Below are 22,079 nucleotides of genomic sequence, written 5' to 3'. Positions count from 1 at the left end.
TGTTTCAAAATAAAAGAATAAAAATGTAGGACTGGGGGTGTAGCTTAGAGGTTGAGTGCCCTGGGCTCCATCTCCAGGCCTGGAAATAAATAAATAAATAATAAAAATAAAAAGGGCTGGGGGTGCAGCGGGTGGAAGCCAAGGAAGGCTGCAGAGGCTAGGTGCGATCACCCCGCCCCAGGTGAGCGCGTGGCTCTCTTGGCCACGCGGTGTTCTAAACTCAACATCAGAAAGCTCCTCGGTTTTTGTTTTTGTTTATTTGCAGTACTTTGCAGTCTTTTTCAAGAATGAAAATATTTTTCATTATTTTGCAACAGGGTCTCACTGAGTTGCAGAGGGCCTCACTAAGCAGCTGAGGCTGTCTGTGAATCGCGATCCTCCGGTCTCAGCCTCCCGAGTGCTGGGATGACAAGTGTGCGCCACCACGCGCGGCTAAGAAAATGAATTTTGACATGGGATCTCAGTGTAGAGCATCTGAATAGATTAAATGAAAGGCAGCTGTGGGCGTGGCTCAGCGGTGGAGCACGCTCGAGGCCCCGGGTTTGATTGCTAGTACTAAAAATAAATAGATAAATAGGAAAAAGGGAAAGACCACGGGTGGGAGCGTCTCAGTTTGCTGCCAGGCGGTCGGGAGGGTCTCCCCAAACAGGACTGAAGACACGCCCGTAGCACTGCCAGGAGTCATCCCGTTATATACACGGCCTCCTGGGGTGACCTTGACTCATCAAACACGCCCTCGCTCACACCTGCGCTCCAGGGGCCGGTCGGCGCCAGGGCCAGGACGCAGTGGAGAACGGGCTCGGCCCTGCCTCGAGAGCCCGAGTCCGAGCCTGCTTCCCTGGCTTTAGGGAAGCCAAGGTCGCCGGGCCCTTAAAATGGACCACTCGCAGGGCGTGGGGCGCCTGTGACCCCGTGCTCGGGAGGGGCGACATGAGGGCCACACAGGTTCAAGCCGCCGCACTGGCTTAGGAGACCCTGCTTCCAAATAAAAATATAAAAAATAGGTGTGGGAGTGTAGCCCAGAGGTAAAAGGGCTTCCAGGAACCAACCCCAGTACCACCAAAATAAATAAACAAACAAATAAATAAATAAATAAATAAATAAATGCCGGGCGTGGTGGCGCACGCTTGTCATCCCCGCGCTTGGGAGGCAGAGACAGGAGGATCGCGCAGGTTCGAAGCCAGCCAGCCGCGCTGGTTTAAGAGACCCTGCTTCCAAATAAAAATATAAAAAATAGGTCTGGGAGTGTAGCCCAGAGGTAGAAAGGCTTCCAGGAACCCCAGTGCCACCAAATAAATAAATACAATAAAATAAAAATAAAATGTACCACTTCAAGCCGGGCGTGGTGGCGCACGCTTGTAATCCCAGCATTTGGGAGGCTGAGACAGGAGGATCGCAGTTTGGGGACAGCCTCAGCTACTACTTTGAGGCCCTTTGCAACTCAGTGAGACCCTGTTTCAAAAATAAAGAATAAAAAACAGGGCTGGAGCTTTAGCTCGGACGTAGAATGCCCCTGGGTTTCATCCCCAGTACTGAAAAAAAAAAAAAAGAAAGTACCACTTCAGACACGCAGCCCTGTAATCCTGGAACTTGGGAGGCTAAAACCGCAGAATTGCAGGTTCAAGGCCAGCTTTTATTTTGAAACGGGGGCTTGCTAGTATGATGTTTCACCCCTTGCTGAGGCTGTCCTTGAACCTGCAATCCTCTTGTTTCAGCCTCCCAAATACTGGGATTACAAGCATGCACCCCCACACCCAGCACAGCTTATTATTTATTTATTTATTTTGTGTATGTGTGTGTGATACTGGGGCTAGAACTCAGGGGCCTTCTACTTCTGGACTACACTGCCAGACCCATTTTATCTTTTATTTATAAACAGGGTCTCACTAAGTTGCTGAAGGCCTTGCTGATTCGCTGAGGATGACCTCAAACCTGCGTTCCTCCTGTCTCATCCTCCCAATTACTGAAATTAAAGATGTGTGCCTCCACACCTGGCTTATCTTTTATTTTTAAACAGGATCTCACTAAATTGCCGAGGGCCTCACAAAGTTGTTGAGGCTGGCCTCCAACCTGCAATCCTTCTGTCCCAGCTTCCCAAGTACTGAGAGAGAAGACAGAGGCCCGCCACCACACCTAGCTTTGATCACTTTATAGAAAAGTTACAACAACCTACTCAAGGTCAGACGAGTATTTTTCAAGGTCAGACACGCGCTTTTTCAGGAGTCAACACTTGGGAAGGCCACGCCAGGGCCTTCTGCCTTCCAGCAACATGAGTCGTACCAGACACGGAGCAGCCGGGGCCTTGATCTTACCTTCCCGGCTCTCCTTCCCGGGAACTGTACGCCGCAGTCTGTCGTTCCGGGAGCCTGACTCGTGGCGGCTGGCGAGGGCAGCCTGGGTGGACGAGTCTGCGTGGACCCGCAGTTTGGAAGCCAAGGGCCAGGCGGCAGCAGACAGTGGGTCTCTTGCCTTGATCTTCTCCACTTCAGAGGAAGAAGCCCAGCGAGCGCCAGCCCGGGGCGGACACCGGGAGCCAGTCGCAGGCCGGGCTGGCCGCACCGGAGGCCGGGAGGGCCTGTGAGCAAGCAGGGCACCTGTGGGCTTTGCGTGGCCGGGACGCTGGGCTTCCTCCAGCAGTCGTCAGGGGTTATGAGCAGAGCAGGCAGGCAGCGGCCAGCACGGGGTCGGCCGGAGGGCTCTGAGCAGGACGGCCCCAGGCCTCTGCCTGCCGGCCACACCCCCACGCCTACTGTTATTTTTTATTTTGAATCAGGCTCTCACTAGGTTGTGGAGGCCTCACTAGGTAGCTGAGGCTGGCCTGCGCCTGCGATCCTCCCGTCTCAGCCCGGGTGCTGACATTGCAGGTGTGGGCCGCCGCGCTGGCCTGATGAATGCCAATTATGGTCTGTTAAGCCTCCTCAGACTCCAGCAACCAGGCAGACAAAACCCAGGCGGGGCCATGGCACCAGGCCGGTCCGGGTTCTAATCTCCTTCCCGCCTGTGTGTTCTGGGACAACGCACTCGCCCCCCGAGGTCCTCCTGACCTGTGGCGGTGTCCGATGCTGACCGGGTCCTTCTCCAGGGAAGCAGAGCCTGCTGTATGCGCCAAGGCCATGGTGCCGCGTGGAGTGGCTGTGGGGGCCACTTCCCGGCAGACAGGCCCCAGGAGGGTGGGGACAGGGCAACCCCAGCTTCCACCGCAGCGCCTGGCCCCAGGTCCCAGTGGACAGCGGCACCTGCTGACCTCGTGTGATCCCCCAGGTCCCAGTGGACAGCGGCACCTGCTGACCTCGTGTGATCCCCAGGTCCCAGTGGACAGCGGCACCTGCTGACCTCGTGTGATCCCCCAGGTCCCAGTGGACAGCGGCACCTGCTGACCTCGTGTGATCCCCCAGGTCCCAGTGGACAGCGGCACCTGCTGACCTCGTGTGATCCCCCAGGTCCCAGTGGACAGCGGCACCTGCTGACCTCGTGTGATCCCCAGGTCCCAGTGGACAGCGGCACCTGCTGACCTCGTGTGATCCCCCAGGTCCCAGTGGACGACAGTGGTACCTGCTGACCTCGTGTGATCCCCCAGGTCCCAGTGGACAGCGGCACCTGCTGACCTCGTGTGATCCCCCAGGTCCCAGTGGACAGCGGCACCTGCTGACCTCGTGTGATCCCCAGGTCCCAGTGGACAGCGGCACCTGCTGACCTCGTGTGACCAGCGGGGGTTGCTACCCTCATTGCAGGCCAGGAAACTGACCTTTTTAAATTTCTTGGGGTGTGTGCGGGGTACTGAGGACTGAACCCCGCGCCGTCTGCCTCTGAGCGGCACCGCAGCCCTAGGTGACTTTCCCCGAAGCCGGTGTCACCGCGCCGGGGGCGTCCGAGCCGCGTCCCGGCCCCCCCCCCGCGGGCGGCGCGGTCACGTGGCGGGGCGGGGCTGCGGAGCGGCGGCGGCGGCGACCGAGCAGCCAGCACCGCGGGCGGGGGATGCGGACCTGGAGCGCCGAGCACGTGTTCGGGTGAGCGGCCGGAGCCGGGGAGGCCGGGTGGGGAGGCCGCGCGGAGGCCGGCCTCGGCGCCCCTCGGGCCTGGGCGGCCTGGAGGGAGGAGGGCGCCGGGCGCCGGGCCGCGGCCTAAGCCCTTGCAATAGAGCTGGCACCGCCGGCCGCTCGCTGTGATCTGTCGCCCATTTTAAGCCGATTTTGCCGTGCTTAGGGGAATTTAAGAAAAAGATGTTTTTGCGGTACTGGGGTGGAACCCAGGAGCATTCTACCTCCGAGCTGCACCCGCAGCCCTATTTTTTATTCTTTATTTGGAAGCCAGGTCTCGCTAAGTTGCAGAGGGCCTCCCTAAGTAGCCGAGGCTGTCCTCGAACCCATGACCCTCCAAGAGCTGGGAGGCCACCATGCCGGCTTGGAAACTAGAACATTTAAGCCGGGCAGGGAGGCGCTGCTCTCTACGCCCAGCACTGGGGAGGCCAGACGGCGGCATCGCAAGTTAGAGGTCAGCCTCAGCAAGAGGAGGCCAGCAACCCGGCGAGACCCTTCGAAACAAGTCTTGTCTAAAGGGGCTGCGGTGTGGCTCGGAGATAGCTTGCTTCGGGATTCAGGCCCAGCCCACACACTTTGTTTTTTTTTTGGTGGCACCGGGGTTCCTGGAAGCCCTCCTACCTCGGGGCTGCACTCCCAGACCTATTTTATATTTTATTTGGAAACAGGGTCTCTTACTCCAGCGAGGCTGGCCTCGAACCTGCGCGGTCCTCCTGTCTCCGCCTCCCGAGCGGGGATGACAGGCGTGCCCACCGCGCCTGGCCACACATAAAAATGTTTAAATATTCAATTTTCTACACAACCACGACAATAGTGCAAGTGTGTGTGTGTGTGTGTGTGTGTGTGTGTGTGTGTGTGTGTGCTGGGGATTGAACCCAGGTATTCAGCCTCTGAGCTACATCCTCAGCCCGATCTTATTTTTATGAAACAAGGTCTCCCCCACTTGCCGGGGCCTCTCCACGCCGCCGGAGCCGGCCTCCGACCCGGGGTCCTTCTGTCCCGGCCTCCGACCCGGGGTCCTTCTGTCCCGGCCTCCAGCCCTGATCCCACCGGGTAGGGCCCTCTGCCTCTGTGCCAGGGCCTGGCCCAGCCCTTCTGGCCTCGTGAGCGCGGTGGGCGGGCTTGGGGTTGAGCCAGGGACGCCCCCCCCCCCCCGCGACCCCCAGGCTGGGGCTTGGCGGCAGGACCGCCGACCCCCGCTCCCTCTGCTTCTCCGCAGCCACCCGTGGGACGCGGTGATCGCGGCGGCCATGCGCAAGTACCCGAACCCCCTGAACCCCAGCGTGGTGGGCGTGGACGTGCTGCAGCGCGGCGTGGACGGCGCGGGCCGGCTGCACAGCCTGCGGCTGCTGCGCGCCGAGTGGGGGCTGCCCGGCCTGGTGCGCGCGGTGAGCGGACGGCCGGGAGGGCCGCAGGTTCGAGGCTGCAGCCGGCCAGCCGGGGTGGTGGGGCCGCCCGTAACCCAGAACCGGAGACGGGAGGTCACAGGTTCCAGGCCAGCCCCAGCAGCTTAGGGAGACTGTTTCAAAGTAAATAAGTAAAAGGGCTGGGGCTGGGCAGGGGGTGAACGGGCTCCATGTCCAGTACCAAAAGAATGACCGCAGAGCACAGGCCAGCGCTCCTGGCCTGGTGCACACGGCTCCCAGCGCAGTGTAGTCCACGGCAGTGGTGTGCGCGCCTGGCTCTGGGGTCCAACCAGGGGTCCCTGTACGCCGGCTCTGCTCACGGGACCTGCAGAGCTGATGCATGCTGGCCTCACAGCCGCCGTCCTCCCGTCTCAGCCTCCTAAGGAGTGGGGACAGGCCTGTTTGCAAGCCAGCTCTTTCTCAGAACTGACAGGCGGGGCGTGAATCAGAGGAGGCCTTTCTTCACACCGGCACCCCGCTTCCCTCCCCAGAGTTGGGGCTGGCCTGGCGCCGGCCGGGGCTCACCGTCCCCTCGGGGCCCTGCTGGCTCTTGCATAGCAGCACGACCAGGACTCGGACACCTGGCGTGGACCTGTGGCTCCAGCAGCCCCCCCCCCCAAGAATAGCGCCATTCCCAGGATCACCTGCCCCAAGAATTGCCCGCTCCCCAGGATCACCCGCCCCCCCCAAGAATAGTGCCACCGCCAGGATTACCCGCCCCCAGGATCACCTGCCCCCAGGATCACCCGCCCCCAGGATCACCCGCCCCCAGGATCCCCTGACCCCCAGGAGAGCGCCACCTGCTTCCTTACTTGCCACAGCACCAGCTCTGGAGCTGCGCTCTGCCTGCGGTCACTTTTCACTCTCCGGAGGCAGCGTCTGGCCTCTTCGGGCCCCTCCGCCTCCTGTTACACTTTGCTAAGCGTGGACCCACCGGTCAGTGGGATGCGTCACCCGGCACTCTGCTAGTGTGGTTGTGTGTTTTAGATCCTGGGGACCAGCAGGACCGTGACGTACATCCGAGAGCACTCCGTCGTGGACCCGCTGGGGAAGAAAATGGAGCTGTCCTCCACCAACGTAAGCAATGGCGTAGCGCCGGCCTGAGCGAGCGGGTTGGCAGTGCCTGTCTGCCCGCTGCCTTCCCTAGCCCTGAGCTGCTCCAGCCCAGCTCGGGGCTACGTGACGGCTCATGTTTAGTAGCAAGTTTAAATTTATTTAACAGTATTTTATGAATTTTTTTGTAGCACTGGGGGTGGACCCCAGGGGCATTCTACCTCCAAGCTACACCACCTGCCCTATTCTTATTCTTTATTTTGAAACAGGGTCTCACTGAGTTGCAGAGGCCTCAGTAAATAACAGGCTGGTTGCAAACCTGCAATTCTTCTGTCTCAGTACTCCCGGTACAAGTGTGTGCCACCACACTTGACTATTTTATGACTTTTTATTCAAGTACAATAAACATCTAGGAACATAAACTTATACGTGAGGGTCCATTCTGGTGTGTTTGCACAGCAGGGGATGGCAGGTCACGAAAAGGCCCCGTGTGTTTCACAAACACTGGAAGAGCCGGGTGTGCTGGCTGGGCCTGTAGTCCCCGCGCTTGGGAGGCTGAGACAGGAGGATCGCGCAGCTTCGAAGCCAGCCTCAGCTGCTTAGTGAGACCCTGATCCCAAGTAAAAAATGAAATAGGGCCAAAGGTGTAGCCCGGAGGTGGACTAGCCCCTAGGTTCCATCCTCAGGCCACAAAAATAAATAGGTGCGCGGGAAGAGCAAACAGAAAGGCACACAGTGACGACATCGCCGGCTGACGGGCCCCGGCGTGGCCAGCCTCCGCCCAGAACAGCCTCCGCGACCCCTTCAGCGGCTTGGCTTTGTTTGGTTTGGTGGTGGTGCGGGGATGGAAGCGGGCGCTTGTGTGTGCAGGCGGGTACTCCGCCCAGAGTGCGCCTCCTTGTGCGCGGTGGGTGCGCACACGTGGGAATGTGGTGCTGGGCATTGCACCCAGGGGAGCTCCACTGGGCTACACCTCCAGATGCTTTTGTGTGTGTGTGATACCGGGGTTCCTGGAAGCCCTTCTACCTCTGGGCTACACTCCCAGACCTATTTTTATACTTTTATTTGGAAACAGGGTCTCTTATGCCAGCTGGCTGGCTTCGAACCTGCGCGATCCTTCTGTCTCTGCCTCCCAAGCACGGAGATTACAATTTTTTGAAACAGGGTCTCACTGAGTTGCAGAGGGCCTCACTAAGCAGCTGGGGCTGTCTGTGAATCGTGATCCTCCCGTCTCAGCCTCCCCAATGCTGGGATGACAAGCGTGCGCCACCACGCCCGGCTAAAAAACAAGGGTTTTAATAGCAGACGTAACCTAGCTAAGCAGGAAGGCTGTTTTATTTCTGGGCATGCCTGCGGCCTCGCAGCCTTCTGGGTCCAGGCCCGGGGCTGGAGTCGCGCGCGGCGCCTTTGGGGCTCGAGCGTCCGCTCTGCTCTGCTAAGGGCTCATTGGGGATGGAATCATCCGGGCAGGCGGCTTGGGAAGAAATGAGAGGGAAACAGACTGAGTCGTTCTTTTCCTCTTTTAAGATCACTCTCACAAATTTGGTATCAGTGAGCGAGCGGCTGGTGTACACGCCTCACCCGGAGAACCCTGGAAAGTGAGTGGCCTGACCCAGGGCGGGCGGAGCCCTGCGTGGGACCCCTGACCCTGACCCCTGACCCCGCAGGACGGTGCTCACACAGGAGGCTGTCATCGCCGTGAAGGGGCTTGGCCTGGGCAGCTATCTGGAGAGCCTCATGGCCAGCACCATATCGTCCAACGCGAGGAAGGTGCGTGCGTCAGGTGCCGGGAAGAGGGGATGTGTTGGTGCTGCGAGGCCCTGAGTGCCGGGGCGCTGCCTGCCCCCCAGCTCCGAAGCCCACACCATGCCCCCATTTCATTCAAACACTGCGATCCCAGTACTTGAGAGGCTGGCAGGATCACAGGTTCAAGGCCAGCCTCAGCAATGTAGTGGGACCCAAAAGAAAAGACAAAACGGGGAGTGGAGCTAAGAGGTAGAACGCCCTGGGCTCCGTCCCCACTGCCAAAGGGAAAGAAGGGGTGCTAGGGAAGGGCTGGCCAGGATTTGAGGGGCCTGTGTTTGTGGGTGCAGGGGAGTCCCAGGGCCACCCTGCTTGAAAGGGAAAGCTCAAGGGGTAGCCACACTGTCGCCCAGAGCTCACGGGTCGGGCTCAGCAGCAGCAGACTGGCCACAGCAGAGAGGGTCTGCGCAGGCCGTCAAGCACGGCTTTGTGAACTTTTGGCCGTTTTGTATTTTGTATTTTTTTGGTGTTACCGGGGATGGAACCCTTCTACCTCTGGGCTACACTCCCAGACCTATTTTATATTTTATTTGGAAACAGGGTCTCTTAAGCCAGTGAGGCTGGCTTCAAACCTGTGCGATCCTCCTGTCTCCGCCTCCCAATCACGGGGATTATAAGCGTGCGCCACCATGCCCGGCATGTATTTTATATTTTTAATTAATTAACCAATTTTAATTCATTTCGGGTACTGGGGATTGAACTCAGGAGCATTCTACTTCCAGGCTATGCCCCCTTTTTATTTTTTTAAGTTTCGGAGGGTCTTGCCAAGTTGCTGAGGCTGGCTGTGAACCTGTGATCCTCCTGTCTCAGCCTCCCGAGTACTGGGATGAGTGTGTGCTGCCACGCCCGGCTGGGCATGTGTTCTGAGATGCCTGGGAACCGCTGTGGCGATGGAGGTGGACGGGGTGGGGGTGTAGGCTGGGTGCTGGGGGCAGCAGGGCCCCCGCTCCCCAGCCCCTCTGGGATGAGGACTGCCTCTGGGATGTGTTGGGCTGCCTGCGGGACCCCAGCTGCGCACTCTTGCTGACGGCAGAGAGCTCTAGCCCTAAAATATGCCGCCTTCTTTCTGAGCCGAGGAACTGCCCCTCCGTGACGGCGACAGGAGGTGCCACGCTGTGAAGCTCACCCTGAAAATCGCCTGTGTTGCTGCAGGGCTGGGCAGCCATCGAGTGGATAATCGAACATTCCGAAAGCGCCGTCAGCTAACCGCGCCTGCTCCCGCATCGAGGCGGTACCTATGTGCTCGGTACGGGTGTGGACGCTCAGTGATTCGTTGCCGTGTGCGCGGGCGCGTGTGAGGGTGAAGACGTGGGAGGTGTCCCTCGGCAGCCTGAGCGTCTGCAAGGCAGAACCAAACCGCAGCTCCAGGCGGTCTCAGTTCCTTGGTTCACAGCAGGATTTATTTTCAGGGGACACTTGAACTGCTGCCTCTAAGGAAGGTCAAGCAGCCTCTGCTGCCAGAGATGCTCAGAGCCTGCAGGGCAGCCTGTGCCTCCTAGCCAGACACAGCGAGAGAAGGAGCGTCCACAAGGAGGCCCCTGTGAGCTGCGAAGCCACGTGAGGCCGGCGCCGGGGTGCGGCCTGGCACCCCACTTGGGAGGCTGAGACAGGAGGGTCGCGGGTTCGCCGCCAGCCTCAGCAACTTAGCCAGACTCTAAGCAGCCTAGCGAGACCCTTGTGTGTGTGTGTGTGTGTGTGTGTGTGTGTGTGTGTGTCTGGGGATGGAACCCAGGGACATTTGACCACCGAGCTATCCTTCTGCCCTATTTTTTATTCTTTATTTTGAAACGGGGTCTCACTGAGATGCTGAGGGCCTCACTAAGTAGCTGAGGCTGTCTGCGAACCGCGACCCTCAGGTCTCAGCCTCCCGAATGCTGGGATGACAAGCGTGCCCACCACGCCCGGCTTGCAAGACCCTTTTCAAAATAAACAATAAAATAGGCTATAGTTCAGAGGTAGAGTGGCCCTGGCTTCAGTCCCCAGTACCCTCCAAGGAGAGGGTGGCTGTGATGGGGGGTCTTTCTTTTCTCTCCCTCTCTCCTCCTTTCTTTTGTGGTACTGGAATTGAAGGGGTGTTCTACCTTGAAGCTACACCCCAACCCCCACTCCCAACCCTTTGAAAAAATTTTAAAACTTTTGAAATAGGGTCTTTCTTGTTTACGGAGCGTCTTGCTAAGCTGCCGAGGCTGCCCTCGAATCTGCGACCCTCCTGAGTCAGCCTTGCAAGTCCCGGGTGCCAGGAGTGCGCCCCAGGCCCAGCGTGCACTCCTGTGCTCCTGTGGAAAACACTGTGTCCTTATTTCTCTTGCTGCAAGCCGGTGCCAGCCGCCCCGCGTCACTTCAGTGCAAAGCCGCTCACCCCTCGGCAGGTCTGTGAGCCCAGCACCTCGCTGTCCTCAGCCGGGCGTCGACTCTTGGTCATGGCTGTGGGGTGCGTTCTACAAAGGAGACTGTTGAGAGACCCCCCCGGCCTCCCTCCTCGAGCTCCTGGTCCCGTGAGCTGCTGCGCCGTGCAGGTGCAGCTCGGGGACCTTGCTGGGGCCCGTTGTCTGTGGCCCACCAGCCAGCTGCGTGGTTCCTCGTGTCTTTGGTTGTTGTGCTACGGATTACCCCAGGGTGTTCTCTGAGCTACAGCCTTGGCCCTATTTTATTTTTTATTTTGAAACAGAGTGTTGCTACGTTGCTGAGGCTGGCCTGGAACCTGCGATCCTCCGAAGACCTGGGATTGTAGGTGTGTGCCGCCATGTCCACCTCACATGTCTGCAAGAACTTCTTGCCAGCCAGCCCAGTGGTTGAGAGGCTGAGGCAGGGAAGTTAGATTGGAGGTTGGTGCACAGTGACTTAGCAAGACCCTGTTTCAGAAATACAAGGTAGAAAGGGCTGGGGAGCCGGGCGAGGTGGGCACGCTTGTAATCCCCGCGCTTGGGAGGCTGAGACAGGAGGATCGCGCAGGTTCGAAGCCAGCCTCAGCTACTAGTGAGGCTCTCAGCAACTTAGCGAGACCCTGTTTCCAAATAAAGTATAAAATAGGTCTGGGAGTGAAGCCCTGGGCTCCATCTCCAGTGCCACAAAAAGAAACAACAAAGGACAAACCAGAGCCCTCCCTGCTGATCTGTCCACGTTGCTGACGCTGGGGTCCACCAGAGACCTTGGCCTGGAGTCCAGGCACGCCACGCCACGCCACGCCACGCCACGCGGCCTTGGCTCTTGCTGGGCATGTGCGGAGCCCCTGGCTGGTGTGCGTGTGTGTGCGTGAGTGTGTGTGTGTGTGGCCTGCCGTGAGTGGAGGGCTCCCCAGGTCTGTTTCCTCAGAAAACCAGAGCTAAACTGTCTCTATCTGTAATCAGATACCTCACCTGCAAAAAAGTCACAGAAGAAAGGGAGGAGGAGGAGGAGGAAGAGGCGAGGAACGGAGGAGGAGCCGGTGGAGTTCAGAAGTCCCTGCTGCGCCCAGTTGCCTGGCGGAGGCGGCGCCCGCTGACCCAAGCCCGCCAGGAGCTGAGGCTGCGCGCTCCGGCCCGCTCCCCTCTGCTGCGCCCGAGCTCCCAGCTCCCTCCTGCCTGCTGGGCCCACGGCATCGCCTCTGCCCCTCGGGAGGAAGCGGGCTCCTCCTGGTCCTTGGTGCCCGCTGTGAGGCCCTGGGCCGCTGCGTTTTCCCGTGTGAGGTGCTGGGGGTGGAGCCCGGGGACTCTACCTCCATCCATCCCCTCCACCTTTCTACAGTCCCGAACCGCTCTCACTAAGTTGCGAGGCTGGCCTTGAGCCCGAGCCTCCCCTCAGCCTCGCAGACGCAGGGTGACAGGTGTCTGCCTCCTTCTCTCCGGAGCCGCTCAACTCCCCGAGCCTTTCCTCTCCAGTGTCTTGGCTTTTCCTGAGACTCTGCCAGCTCCCGGGGAGGAGGACGGGGATCCAGCGGAGGCCCTGCAGGCTCCACAGGCTGGCGACAAGGCCTCCAGCCTGTCCCCGCCTCGGCCGGCCCGAGGAGCCCTCCCTGCGCCGTTTTGCTGGGCCCGGGGTCGGCCTGTGAGGGGCCTTTAAGATCATAGCCTCGCCCGACCCCAGCGGAGCTCCTGGTTCCTCCTGCAAAGTCCTGCAAGCTTGCTTTCCCGAATTTTCTCTTCATAGTTTTATGGTCAAGGAAGGGACAAGGGCAAAAGGTCTTTTCCTGCCGTCGTGGTGGGCACGCTTGTAATCCCTGCGCTTGGGAGGCTGAGACCGGAGGATCACGCAGGTTTGAAGCCAGCCGCGCTGGCTTAAGAGACCCTGTTTCCAAATAAAAAAGTATAAAATAGGTCTGGGAGTGTAGCCCAAAGGTAGAAGGGCTTCCAGGAACCCAGTACCACCACCAAAAAAAAAAAAAAAAAAAAAAGCCGGGCGTGGTGGCTCACGCTTGTAATCCCCACACTTGGGAGGCGGAAACAGGAGGATCGCGCGGTTCGGAGGTAGGAGGGTTTCCAGGAACCCCAGTACCATAAAAAAGAAAAGTCTTTTCCCACCATCGAAGTTGTTTAAAGTAACAATAATTTAGCCAGGTGCACTCCTGTAACCCCAGTACTTGTTCATCTCTCTTGAAGTACATCGACTGGGTGCTGGGTACGAGGTCTCTCCTTCACCCGGGGTGCTGCAATGAGACGAGAGGGTCGCAGGTTCGAGGCTGGCCTCGGCAACTCAGTGAGACCTTATTTTAAAAAAAGGAAAAAGAAAACTAGGGCTGTTGGTGTATTTCAGAGGTAGAATGTTCCTGGGTTCAATCCCCAGTACCACAAAATAAGTAAATAATAAAAATAAAGTGCAAAGGACTGGAGAGGTGCTCAGAGGGGGCATGGCCCCGAGTTCAAGCCCTAGTACCACCAAACAAAACACCCCACGAATAAGACACTAGGCCGCCCGTGCGTGGGGCGGGACACTGCGCGGCTGTGCCCCCGACGCCCGTCCTGCCCTTCCGGAGTCTCCTGCCTGGAGAGCAGATGTGTGCTTCCTTCCCCTTTGCTCAGTAAAGTCCGGATCTCGCTGTTGGTATGTTCTTGTCACTTTTCTGTTTAAACAACTCATCTTGGTAGTTCTGTTTTGAGGATTCACCCTTACTTCCTGAGGCCTATGGCCCTGCGCCTGTACCCCTCAGGGAGGTGTGGGCTGGGGCATGGGCCACGCCTCTCCAAGGGGCCCCTTTCCTAGACGCGTGCCCCTGGCTGGTGTTTGCGCTGCTAGGGATGGAACCCAGGGACACTCAGCCTCCGGGCTACACCTCAACACTATGTTATTTTCGTTTTGCAACAAGGGCTCACTAAGTTGCTGAGGCTGGCCTTGAGCCAGGATCCTCCTGTCTCAGCCTCCTAAGAACTAGGATTACAGGTGTGTGTCACCACGCCTGGCTAGACTATTTTTTGAAGACCTCTCCAGCCATTTGGTACTGGAATCAAATGTTACGGAAATTGCGTGTGACTTGAACAAGTGGCTTTCGGCTGGCTTTCTGCCGGGCCTCCACTGGGTGGATGCCTTCCCTGGGACCTGCCCCCGGCCCAGCCATTCTCCACCTAGGCCTGCCCTGCGGTGGGTTCCCTCTCCCAAGCGCCGGGATTCCAGGTGTGTGCCCCTCGGTGCAGGCTCGCCAGGCATGCACCCACCCCAGCTGCCCTCAGCCTCAGCAGCGCATTCCATGAGTCTGCAGCCACCAAGCCGAGGCTGTGCCGCGCTGGCAGCGGGCGCCTGGAGGCAAAGGCAGGCGCCCGGAGCTCGCGCGGGCGGCTTTCACGAGCACAGAACGGCAGCAGCATCTGAGAGGCGAGGACTGGACGGGTGCGTGAACGGCCACCTGTGACGACAGGGCGCTGTTGGGGACGCTGGGCTGTGGGGAGGGCGAGCTTCTCAGGGAAGACGTTCTTAACCGTGGTAACTTTCCTGGCATGGATGCCGGGCCCAGGAGTGTTCTACCTCTGGCTGCACCTCCAATCCCACTTTATTCTTTAAGGCAGGGTCTCACTAAGCTGTGGAGGGCCTTGCTAAATTGCCCAGGGTGACCTCCAACTTTATCCTCCTGTCTCAGCCTCCCAAGTACTGGGATTACAGGCGTGCACCGCTGTGCCTGGCTTAGCATAGCTATATATATATGTATGTATACACTAGGGATTAAAGCCAGGGGCATTCTACCTCCAAGCTATACCCCCAGCCCTATTTTATTATTTACTTATTGAAGGACTGGGGGTGGAACCCAGGAGCTTTTCTACCTCCGGGTTATACTCCTAGACCTATTTTTATATTTTGTTTGGAAACAGGGCCTAAGTTGCTGAGAGCCTCATTCAGTAGCTGAGAGTGGCCTCCAACCTGTGCGATCCTCCTGTCTCAGCCTCCCAAGCGCTGGGATTACAAGCGTGTGCCACCATGCCCAGCTTATTTTGAAAGAGGGTCTCACTAGGTTGCTGGGGCTGGCGATGGATCTGAGCCTCCCAAGTGCTGGGATTATAGGAATGTGCCACCGCGCCTGGCTTGGCATAACACTTTTAACCGGGCAGCAGTAACACACCAGCAAGTGTGCACTTGGTGCACATGTGCGCAGCTGTGAGGCCCGGCCTCCTGGGTCTCTGTCCCAGCGGGAGGAGGCTGCCGCTCGGGCCCTGCCCAGAACTTCAGAGGGAGGCAGGGTCCCACGACCTTGTGGTACCCGCGCCTGGCATCTGGCTGCTGCCAGTGGCCCAGCTGCGCAGTCGAGCTGCACAGCCCACCCCTCGCTCACTGGACGCCTGCCGCGTGGCTTCCTGGTGTCAGAGACTGGGGACAGGACGGCGAAGGAACTGGCAATGGCGGCTGTTTTCACGGGCACAGGGCAGGAGGGAGTGGGTGGAGAGGCGCCGGGAAGCCACCGCAGGGAGGGGCGGCGAAGGAGTACCAAGAACCGGACTGGAGCTGCTGGCTTCCTCGCAGATGGGACTCTGCGGGGCTTGAGGGCGGCCTTGTCTTGGGCCCAGTGCGCAACAGTGCGCCCCTTGCTTCTGCCCTGAAGGCAGCTCGGGCGAGCAGAGTGGTGAGCAGGCCGGGAGGGGCGTGCGGGCCAGAGAAGCTCCCGTCTCCCCAGGACGGGACCACGCGGGAGGCATGGGTCTGGAGACGGGCGGCTTCCCTGGGCAAGCCGAGGGCAAGCGTTGTCTTCACACTTGTTTGAACAAAGGCAGATGACATGGAAACGCGGCCGTGGGCAGCAGCGCCGCTTTGGGCTGGGACGGCAAAGCCGGCCACTGGTGCAGTTCGGCACGTTTTGAATACATCTTTTCTGTGTGTGGGTCTGGGGATGGAACCCAGGGGCGTTCGACCTCTGAGCTACACCCCCTGCCCTATTTTTTATTGTTTTGAAACAGGGTCTCACTACGTTGCAGAGGGCCTTAGCCGAGGCTGTCCGCAAACCGCGAACCTCCAGTCTCAGCCTCCCAAATGCTGGGATTACAAGCGTGCGCCACCACGCCCGGCATCATCTTTTTTTTTTTTTTTTGCCTGTCTGGGGATAGAACCCAGGGGCATTTGACCTCCAAGCTACACTCCCTACCCCATTTATTATTTTTTAAAATTTTTTGGTGGTACTGGGGGTGGAACCCAGAGACTTCCTACCTCCAGGCTATACTCCCAGTCCTATTTTTTAAAAAAATTTTATTTGGAAATAGGGTCTAAGTTGCTGAGAGCCTAAGTAGCTGAGGCTGGCCTCAAAACTGTGTGATCCGCCTGTCTCAGCCTCCCAAGCGTGGGGATTACAAGCGTGCCCACCACGCCTGGCTTATTATTTTTTTTGAAACAGGGTCTCGCTGAGTTGCTGAGGCTGGCCTAGAGCCTGCGATCCTGTCAGCCTCCCAAGTGCTGCGATTGCAGGAGAGTGCCACCGTGCACAGCTGACCCTTCTTAGAGGGTGGACTGCAGCTCACTGGGAGCACCCCGGAGGGGGCCCTGCTTAGGAAGCGTCACCTCACACCTGTTGTGAGGCATGGGTGGCAGATCCGCTGTCTCCCGGGTGGCCCAGGGTGGAGCACTAGTAACCGGATGCTGCCGGTGTAGACCTGGCTGTTCAGTGCAGTACGTCAATACCTGTCCAGACTAAAGCAACCTCAGGGACACCCAGTCTCAGTGCCTGGGTGCCGAGGCTGAGCAGCTTGGTGAGCACCGTGCTGACAGCAGCGCTGTGGAGAAGCTGTGCCTCGCTGACCGGTCCATTCTTCCTTTTGCTGTCATCAGGATGAACTGCAGGTGAACAGGGCTGGGGCGGGAGGGGGCGGCTCCCAGGACGCGGCCTCCACAGGCTGGACCTGGGGTGGGCAGGCTGGCCAGGAGGCAGGGAGTGCGCGACCAGTGGGTGTCCAGGGCAGCCGCTCCAAGACCCTGAGCCCGTGGCCCAGGCTTCCTCTCCGGGCTGTTCTTGGGCTCCTCTTCCTGCTGGACTGCCTGAGGCCAGTTCCTGCACTCCGAAGGCTGTTTCCTGCCTTCTGCCCTTCCACGGGGACTCCTCGCAGGTGCGGCCGCAGCAGTCCCTCGCCACTTCCCTGAGCGCCAGGTGTGTCTGCGGGGCCCATTCCAACAGCAGGAGCCTCGGGCACCCGGCATCTCCTCTCCGGGAGGCTGGGTTCGAGTTCTCCGCTCTCCTCTTCGGAGGGACTGAAGCAAAGGCACGCCCAGGCAGGTGGCCACAGGGTCGAAGGGACTCAGTGGCGGGGCCGGCGTGCCCGGAGACCCTCCGTTAGCTCACGGTGACCCAGGCGCAACCTAGGGCAGGCCCCATTGTCCAGTCCTTCTTCGTGCCAAAGAAACCCGACGTGTGTGTGTTCAACACCCAGGTGTGTGTCCGAAGCCGCGGGCGAGCTCCTGCTGCCGCCGAGAGGACCCGGCCTTTTCTCTTTGTTGTACTGGACACCGAGCCCTGGGGCGTTCTGCCTCTGAGGCTGGCTGCAAACCTGTGACCCTCCTGCCTCAGCCTCCCAGTCCTGGGATTGTGCCATGCACCACTAGTCTGGCCCACTCCAGTCCTTTCTAGTTTTGAGACAGGGTATTGTGGAGGTTGGCCTTGAACTTGTTAACCCTCCTGTCTCGGCCTCCAAGTCCTAGGGTGTCAGGCACGTGCACCACCACGCCTGCTGGGATGTACGATGTCTTGCATAGTAAAATGTATTCAAAAGCCAGGAGGGGCGCCGCACGCCTGTTGTCCCAGGACTTGGGAGGCTGGAACAGGCAGACCCCGAGTTTGAAGCTGGCTTTAGCAATTTCTGAGGCCCTCGGCAACTTATTCAGAACCTGCTTCAAAATAAAAAAATAAGGTTGGGGGAGTAGCTCAGAGGCAGAATGCCCCTAAGTTCAGATACAATCCCCCCCACACTTTGTGTCAGAAAACAGTGTGTGCACGCTGCAGCCTGCGCACGTGGCATCCTGCAGCTACATACACAAGCCTTTCCCTGGGTGGATGTTTTCTTTCCTTTTTTGGTGGGTGGGGTTTACTGGGGATTGAACCCTGAGGCATTCTACCTCCGAGCTATAGCCCCCAACTTTATTTTATTTTATTTTTTGCGGCACTAGGGATGGAACCGAGGGACACTGTACCTCCAAACTACACCTTCAGCCCTATTTTTTAGTCCTTTTTAAATTTTGTCTCTCTGTGTGTGTGTGTGTGTGTGTGTGTGTGTGTGTGTGTGTGTGTGTGTGTGACTTACTGGGGATGGAACCCAGGGGCTTTTCTACCCCTGGCTACACTCCCAGGCCTATTTTATATTTTATTTGGAATATTTGGACACAGAGGCTCACCAAGCTGCTGAGAGCCTCACTAAGTGGCTGAGGCTGGTTCTGAACCTGTGCCATCCTCCTGTTCTCAGCCTCCCAAGTGCTGGGATTACAAATGTGCGCCACCACGCCCGGCTTAGTCCTTTTAAAATTTCAAACAGGGTCTCACTGAGTTGTAAAGGGCCTCACTATGTAGCTGAGGCTGTCCAGGAACCCCCATCCTCTGGTCTCGGGATTACAAGTGTGCGCCACCATGCCAGGCTCCCCCAACCTTATTTTATTTTTAATTTGGAAACAGGATCTGGCCAAGTTGCCAAGGGCTGGTCTCAAACCTGTGACCCTCCTGTCTCATCCTCCCAAGAGCTGGAATTACAGGCAGGCACCGCCACACCCAGCGGCCCACTTTGTTTTGAATCAGGGTCTTACTGTGCTTGGCCTCAAATCTGTGATCCTCCTTTCTTAGCCTCCCAAGTACTAATGGTGGTGCGCACCTGTAAACCCAGTACTTGGGAGGCAGAAACAGGAAGAGAGCAGGTTTGAAGTTAGCCTCATCCACTTAGACACTGTTTCAAAAAAGAAAAAAATGGATTGGGGGTGTAGTTCAGAGATAGAATGACCCTGGGTTCAATCAATCCCCAGTAACACACACACACACACACACACACACACACACACACACACACACACACACCCCTCTTTATGAAACTGTAAACTACTGATTTACAAGTATAAATCTTTTTCTCTACTGGAGCCAGGGAGGAAAAAGGTATCACCCGGCAGAGTTGCCCAAGGCGCGTCCCACTTAGGGCATTTGCGCCTTCTGTACCCTGGGGTCTAGGAGCACAGTCAAGGCTCCGTCTTGGACTTAGAATCACTGACCACGTGAACAGGAGGCACACACGCATGCAGACGTTCACATGCACTGCAGAGAAGCATCGTAAAAGGAGCTTCTACAAGATGCGAGGCCGCGGGCGTGGTACAGCCTGTGATCCCAGCGCTGGGGAGGCTGAGGTAAGAGAACTGCAGGCTTAAGGCCAGCCTCAGCTTAGGGAGGCTCTCAGCAACTCAGTGAGACCGTTTCCAAATAAAGTAGAAAATAGGTCTGGGAGTATAGCCCGGAGGTAGAAAGCCCCTGGGTGCCACCCCCAGGACCCCCCCCACACACACACAAAAGCATTATTTAAGCCAGATCTGGTGGCACACACCTGTAATCCCAGTACCTGGGAGGCTGAGACAGGAGGATTGCAGGTTTGAGGACAACCTCAGCAAGCAGTGAGACTCTCCTTGACCTAGTGAGACCTGTTCCAAATAAAAAAATAGGTCTGGGGGTGTACCATGGAGGTAAAATGCTCCTGGGTTCAATCCCAGTACTGCAAAAAAAAAAAAAAAGAATAGGAAAAATAATCTGCGGCCTTAGGTAATACAATGTTACACGGTCTATTCTAGTTTCCTACCTTCTTGAGGTCAACAAAGCCATCACACTGCTTGGCCACGCCATTCTGGGTCTCCTCCTGTGACCTGCGGCGCTGCGGGCGCCCTTCCTTCCTTGCGCCCAGCAGCCCAGCAGCTTCTGGAAGGCGGTGCCGTTTCACAGCAGGGAGTCAACACAGGAGGTGTGAGAAGCCATTTTATTTTCCCTACATAAATTTTAAAATAGAATCATCTCCTGGACAGCATCCCTGCGGTGGCCGCCCGTGCGGCGCCCCAAGTCGCACAGGCAGCGGCATCCCTTTCTCCATGGCGTTCAGTAGTTTTGCAGGTACAAAATCTGCTGTTTTTCTTTAGCAAATAGCAACATAATTTAAAACTTTCACATTTCCCGCACACCGCCTAAAAACCAGTTCTATGTTTATTAATAGTTAGAAAAATAAAAGTCTTAAAAATTCACGGTATTAGCTCACGATGCTAATCGCATATCTCTTCAATATAAGATCATTTGAAAAACTCCTACATAACTTTCTGGAGTCCAGTAAGATTGTTAAGTCAGTGTACACAGCAACTGCCTGACTCTCACTTGATTCCCATCGTCCACTGAATGCCTTAAATATTAACAGTATATCACAGTATTTACAAGCATGCCTGTGGGCTTCTGAGGCGGTGCCTGTGGGCCTTGCACGGGGCGCCTGGCCTGGGCCTGGAGGCGGCTGCGCTGGTGGGCACAGCTCTAGACCCCGCGCCTTGCTGCCGGGGGCTGGGCTGCCGGGACACAGGCCCGCACGGGAGGTCATGGGAAGGCAGGCAGGGAGCTGGCCAAAAGTCCCTGGCTCAGGACTCAAGGGCGTTCCACCAGCTCCCGTGGGTGGCCCGAGGAGTCTAAGCCCAAATCAGACGTGGTGCCCAGTCGGGCAGTGCAGATGCAGGGAGGGGTCACGACGAGGGTCCTGTCTACGGTCCTGAGCACACTGGGCCGTCTCCGCGCAGAGCCGAGAGGTGGCCACGAAGCGCAGGTCACCCTGCTGTGGCCTGCGCTGGAGGACGGAGGGAAACATGGGGTCCCCCACAACTGCTCTGCAGACCGGAGCCCAGTGCTCTCTTTGGGGATTTGTTTCTTGGGTTGGAATGCAAACAGTACTTAGTCATCACTGAGAAAACACACGTCCCAGGTGCACGTGTCTACACCCGGGCAGATGCCAGGCCCGTCCCACGGCCTCTCTGGGGGCCGCGGGGCGGGTCCCACCTGAGTGCCTGCAGTGTGAAGTTCAGACAGTGTCTCAAAACACAAGTGAGGCTTCCCCAGTGTGATTGTGAGGCTCCCAAACAGGAGTCTTTCGAATACTTGAAGTGCACGTTCAGCAGGCTCCCTGGTGGTCCGCTCTCACACGCAGCACAGACGAACTAGTAACATGCGTCACGACGTTAGTCAAATGGTGAAATTTATTCCGTAAGTTTAAGTAACTGAAAGCCATCTATTAAATTATAACTTCAATCCATTAAGAACTACGACCGGAACAGTTCTGAGGTATGACTGTTAATGTAACACGGAGCTGGCGCTACACCTTCGTCCACGAGGTGGCCTACGGCGCTGCGTTCAACGGCTCTGGATGGCCAGAGCCGCAAAACCCTCAACTGCAGGGGCGCACCTCCCCAAGGCCGGCAGCGCCTGGACGGGCCGGTCTTCGCGAGGCATACCGGAACCACAGCGGGTGGCGTGGTGTGGCCTGCGGGAGCTGAGGACATCCAGGCCCACAGTGGCACGGCCAGCCTACCTCATCAGAAGCCCACCCCAACCGCGCACAGTTTACGTGGAAAACCAGCGCAAACGTCCCAGGTTTTGCCTGTCAGTGGGTTAAATTTCTTGCAATTTTAAAACTGCGGGGTGTTTTTTCTTTTAAAATTCATTTACAAAGGTACGTTTCTGCTCGAGGCCTCTTGTGCCGACTGTGGCTGTGCTGTCCAGCCCGAGCGCGTGGCTGGGGCTAGGCCGCGCCTCGGCCGCCACCCGTCCACGTTAACTGAAACACACTCAGCTGCTTGACAGCGCTCCCACGGGACTCTGATTCTTAGATCCCCTTTCAGAACTGCTAGTGACCTCGATCCGGCCGTGAGGGGAAGGCCTGTCAGGCTCGGCACGGCGGACGGGGGCACGGCTCACCACGCGGCACACGGCTGCTGCTGTGGCCCGCTCCGGGGCAGGTGGTCCCTTCTCTAACTGCACCTCGAGCAACAGTAATTTAGAAGTTGGCTGGACGTGCCCAGAGGGCCCTTCTGGGTTTTGTGCTGTGGGAGAAGAGCCTGGCTGCCTCCGGCCCAGCACGTGGCAGCTCTGGGCCGCTGTGGACACGAGCTAGGAACACTGTCATGTGGAAATGCCAATATGACTTACTGCTTGGAACTGTGCTCACAGCAACACCCTGGTCACCGGACTTCTCGCGGGTGCAGCGCTGCCTCAGTCAGGAGGTTACCCGAGGAGCGCTAAGGAGTCGAGCTAAGAAGAAGTTCCTGGCTTCCTCATCCACACACAAACCCGGCTCAGACTGCTGGCCTCCCTCCGGGCGAACGGCCACCAGCTGCTGAGGCGGAGAGCGGCGGGCGGGCGCGC

The 22,079-nt window shown here is 57.9% G+C and overlaps 1 protein-coding gene across 1 annotated transcript; it reads left to right on the top strand.

The window, feature by feature from the left end:
* Positions 1–3,975: 3,975 nt before the first annotated feature.
* Positions 3,976–9,505, top strand: PRELID3A (PRELI domain containing 3A; the record flags this gene model as incomplete). Its single annotated transcript, XM_080714796.1, has 6 exons — positions 3,976–4,007; positions 5,257–5,425; positions 6,431–6,520; positions 8,024–8,094; positions 8,164–8,266; positions 9,452–9,505. 6 exons carry the CDS (start codon positions 3,976–3,978, stop codon positions 9,503–9,505), a joined length of 519 nt encoding a protein of 172 aa, XP_080570922.1.
* Positions 9,506–22,079: the final 12,574 nt, after the last annotated feature.

Source organism: Muscardinus avellanarius, assembly GCF_963383645.1.
Source record: "Muscardinus avellanarius genome assembly, chromosome: 17".
NCBI classification, from domain to species: Eukaryota; Metazoa; Chordata; class Mammalia; order Rodentia; family Gliridae; genus Muscardinus; species Muscardinus avellanarius.
This window is presented reverse-complemented; position numbering and strand designations above follow the sequence as displayed.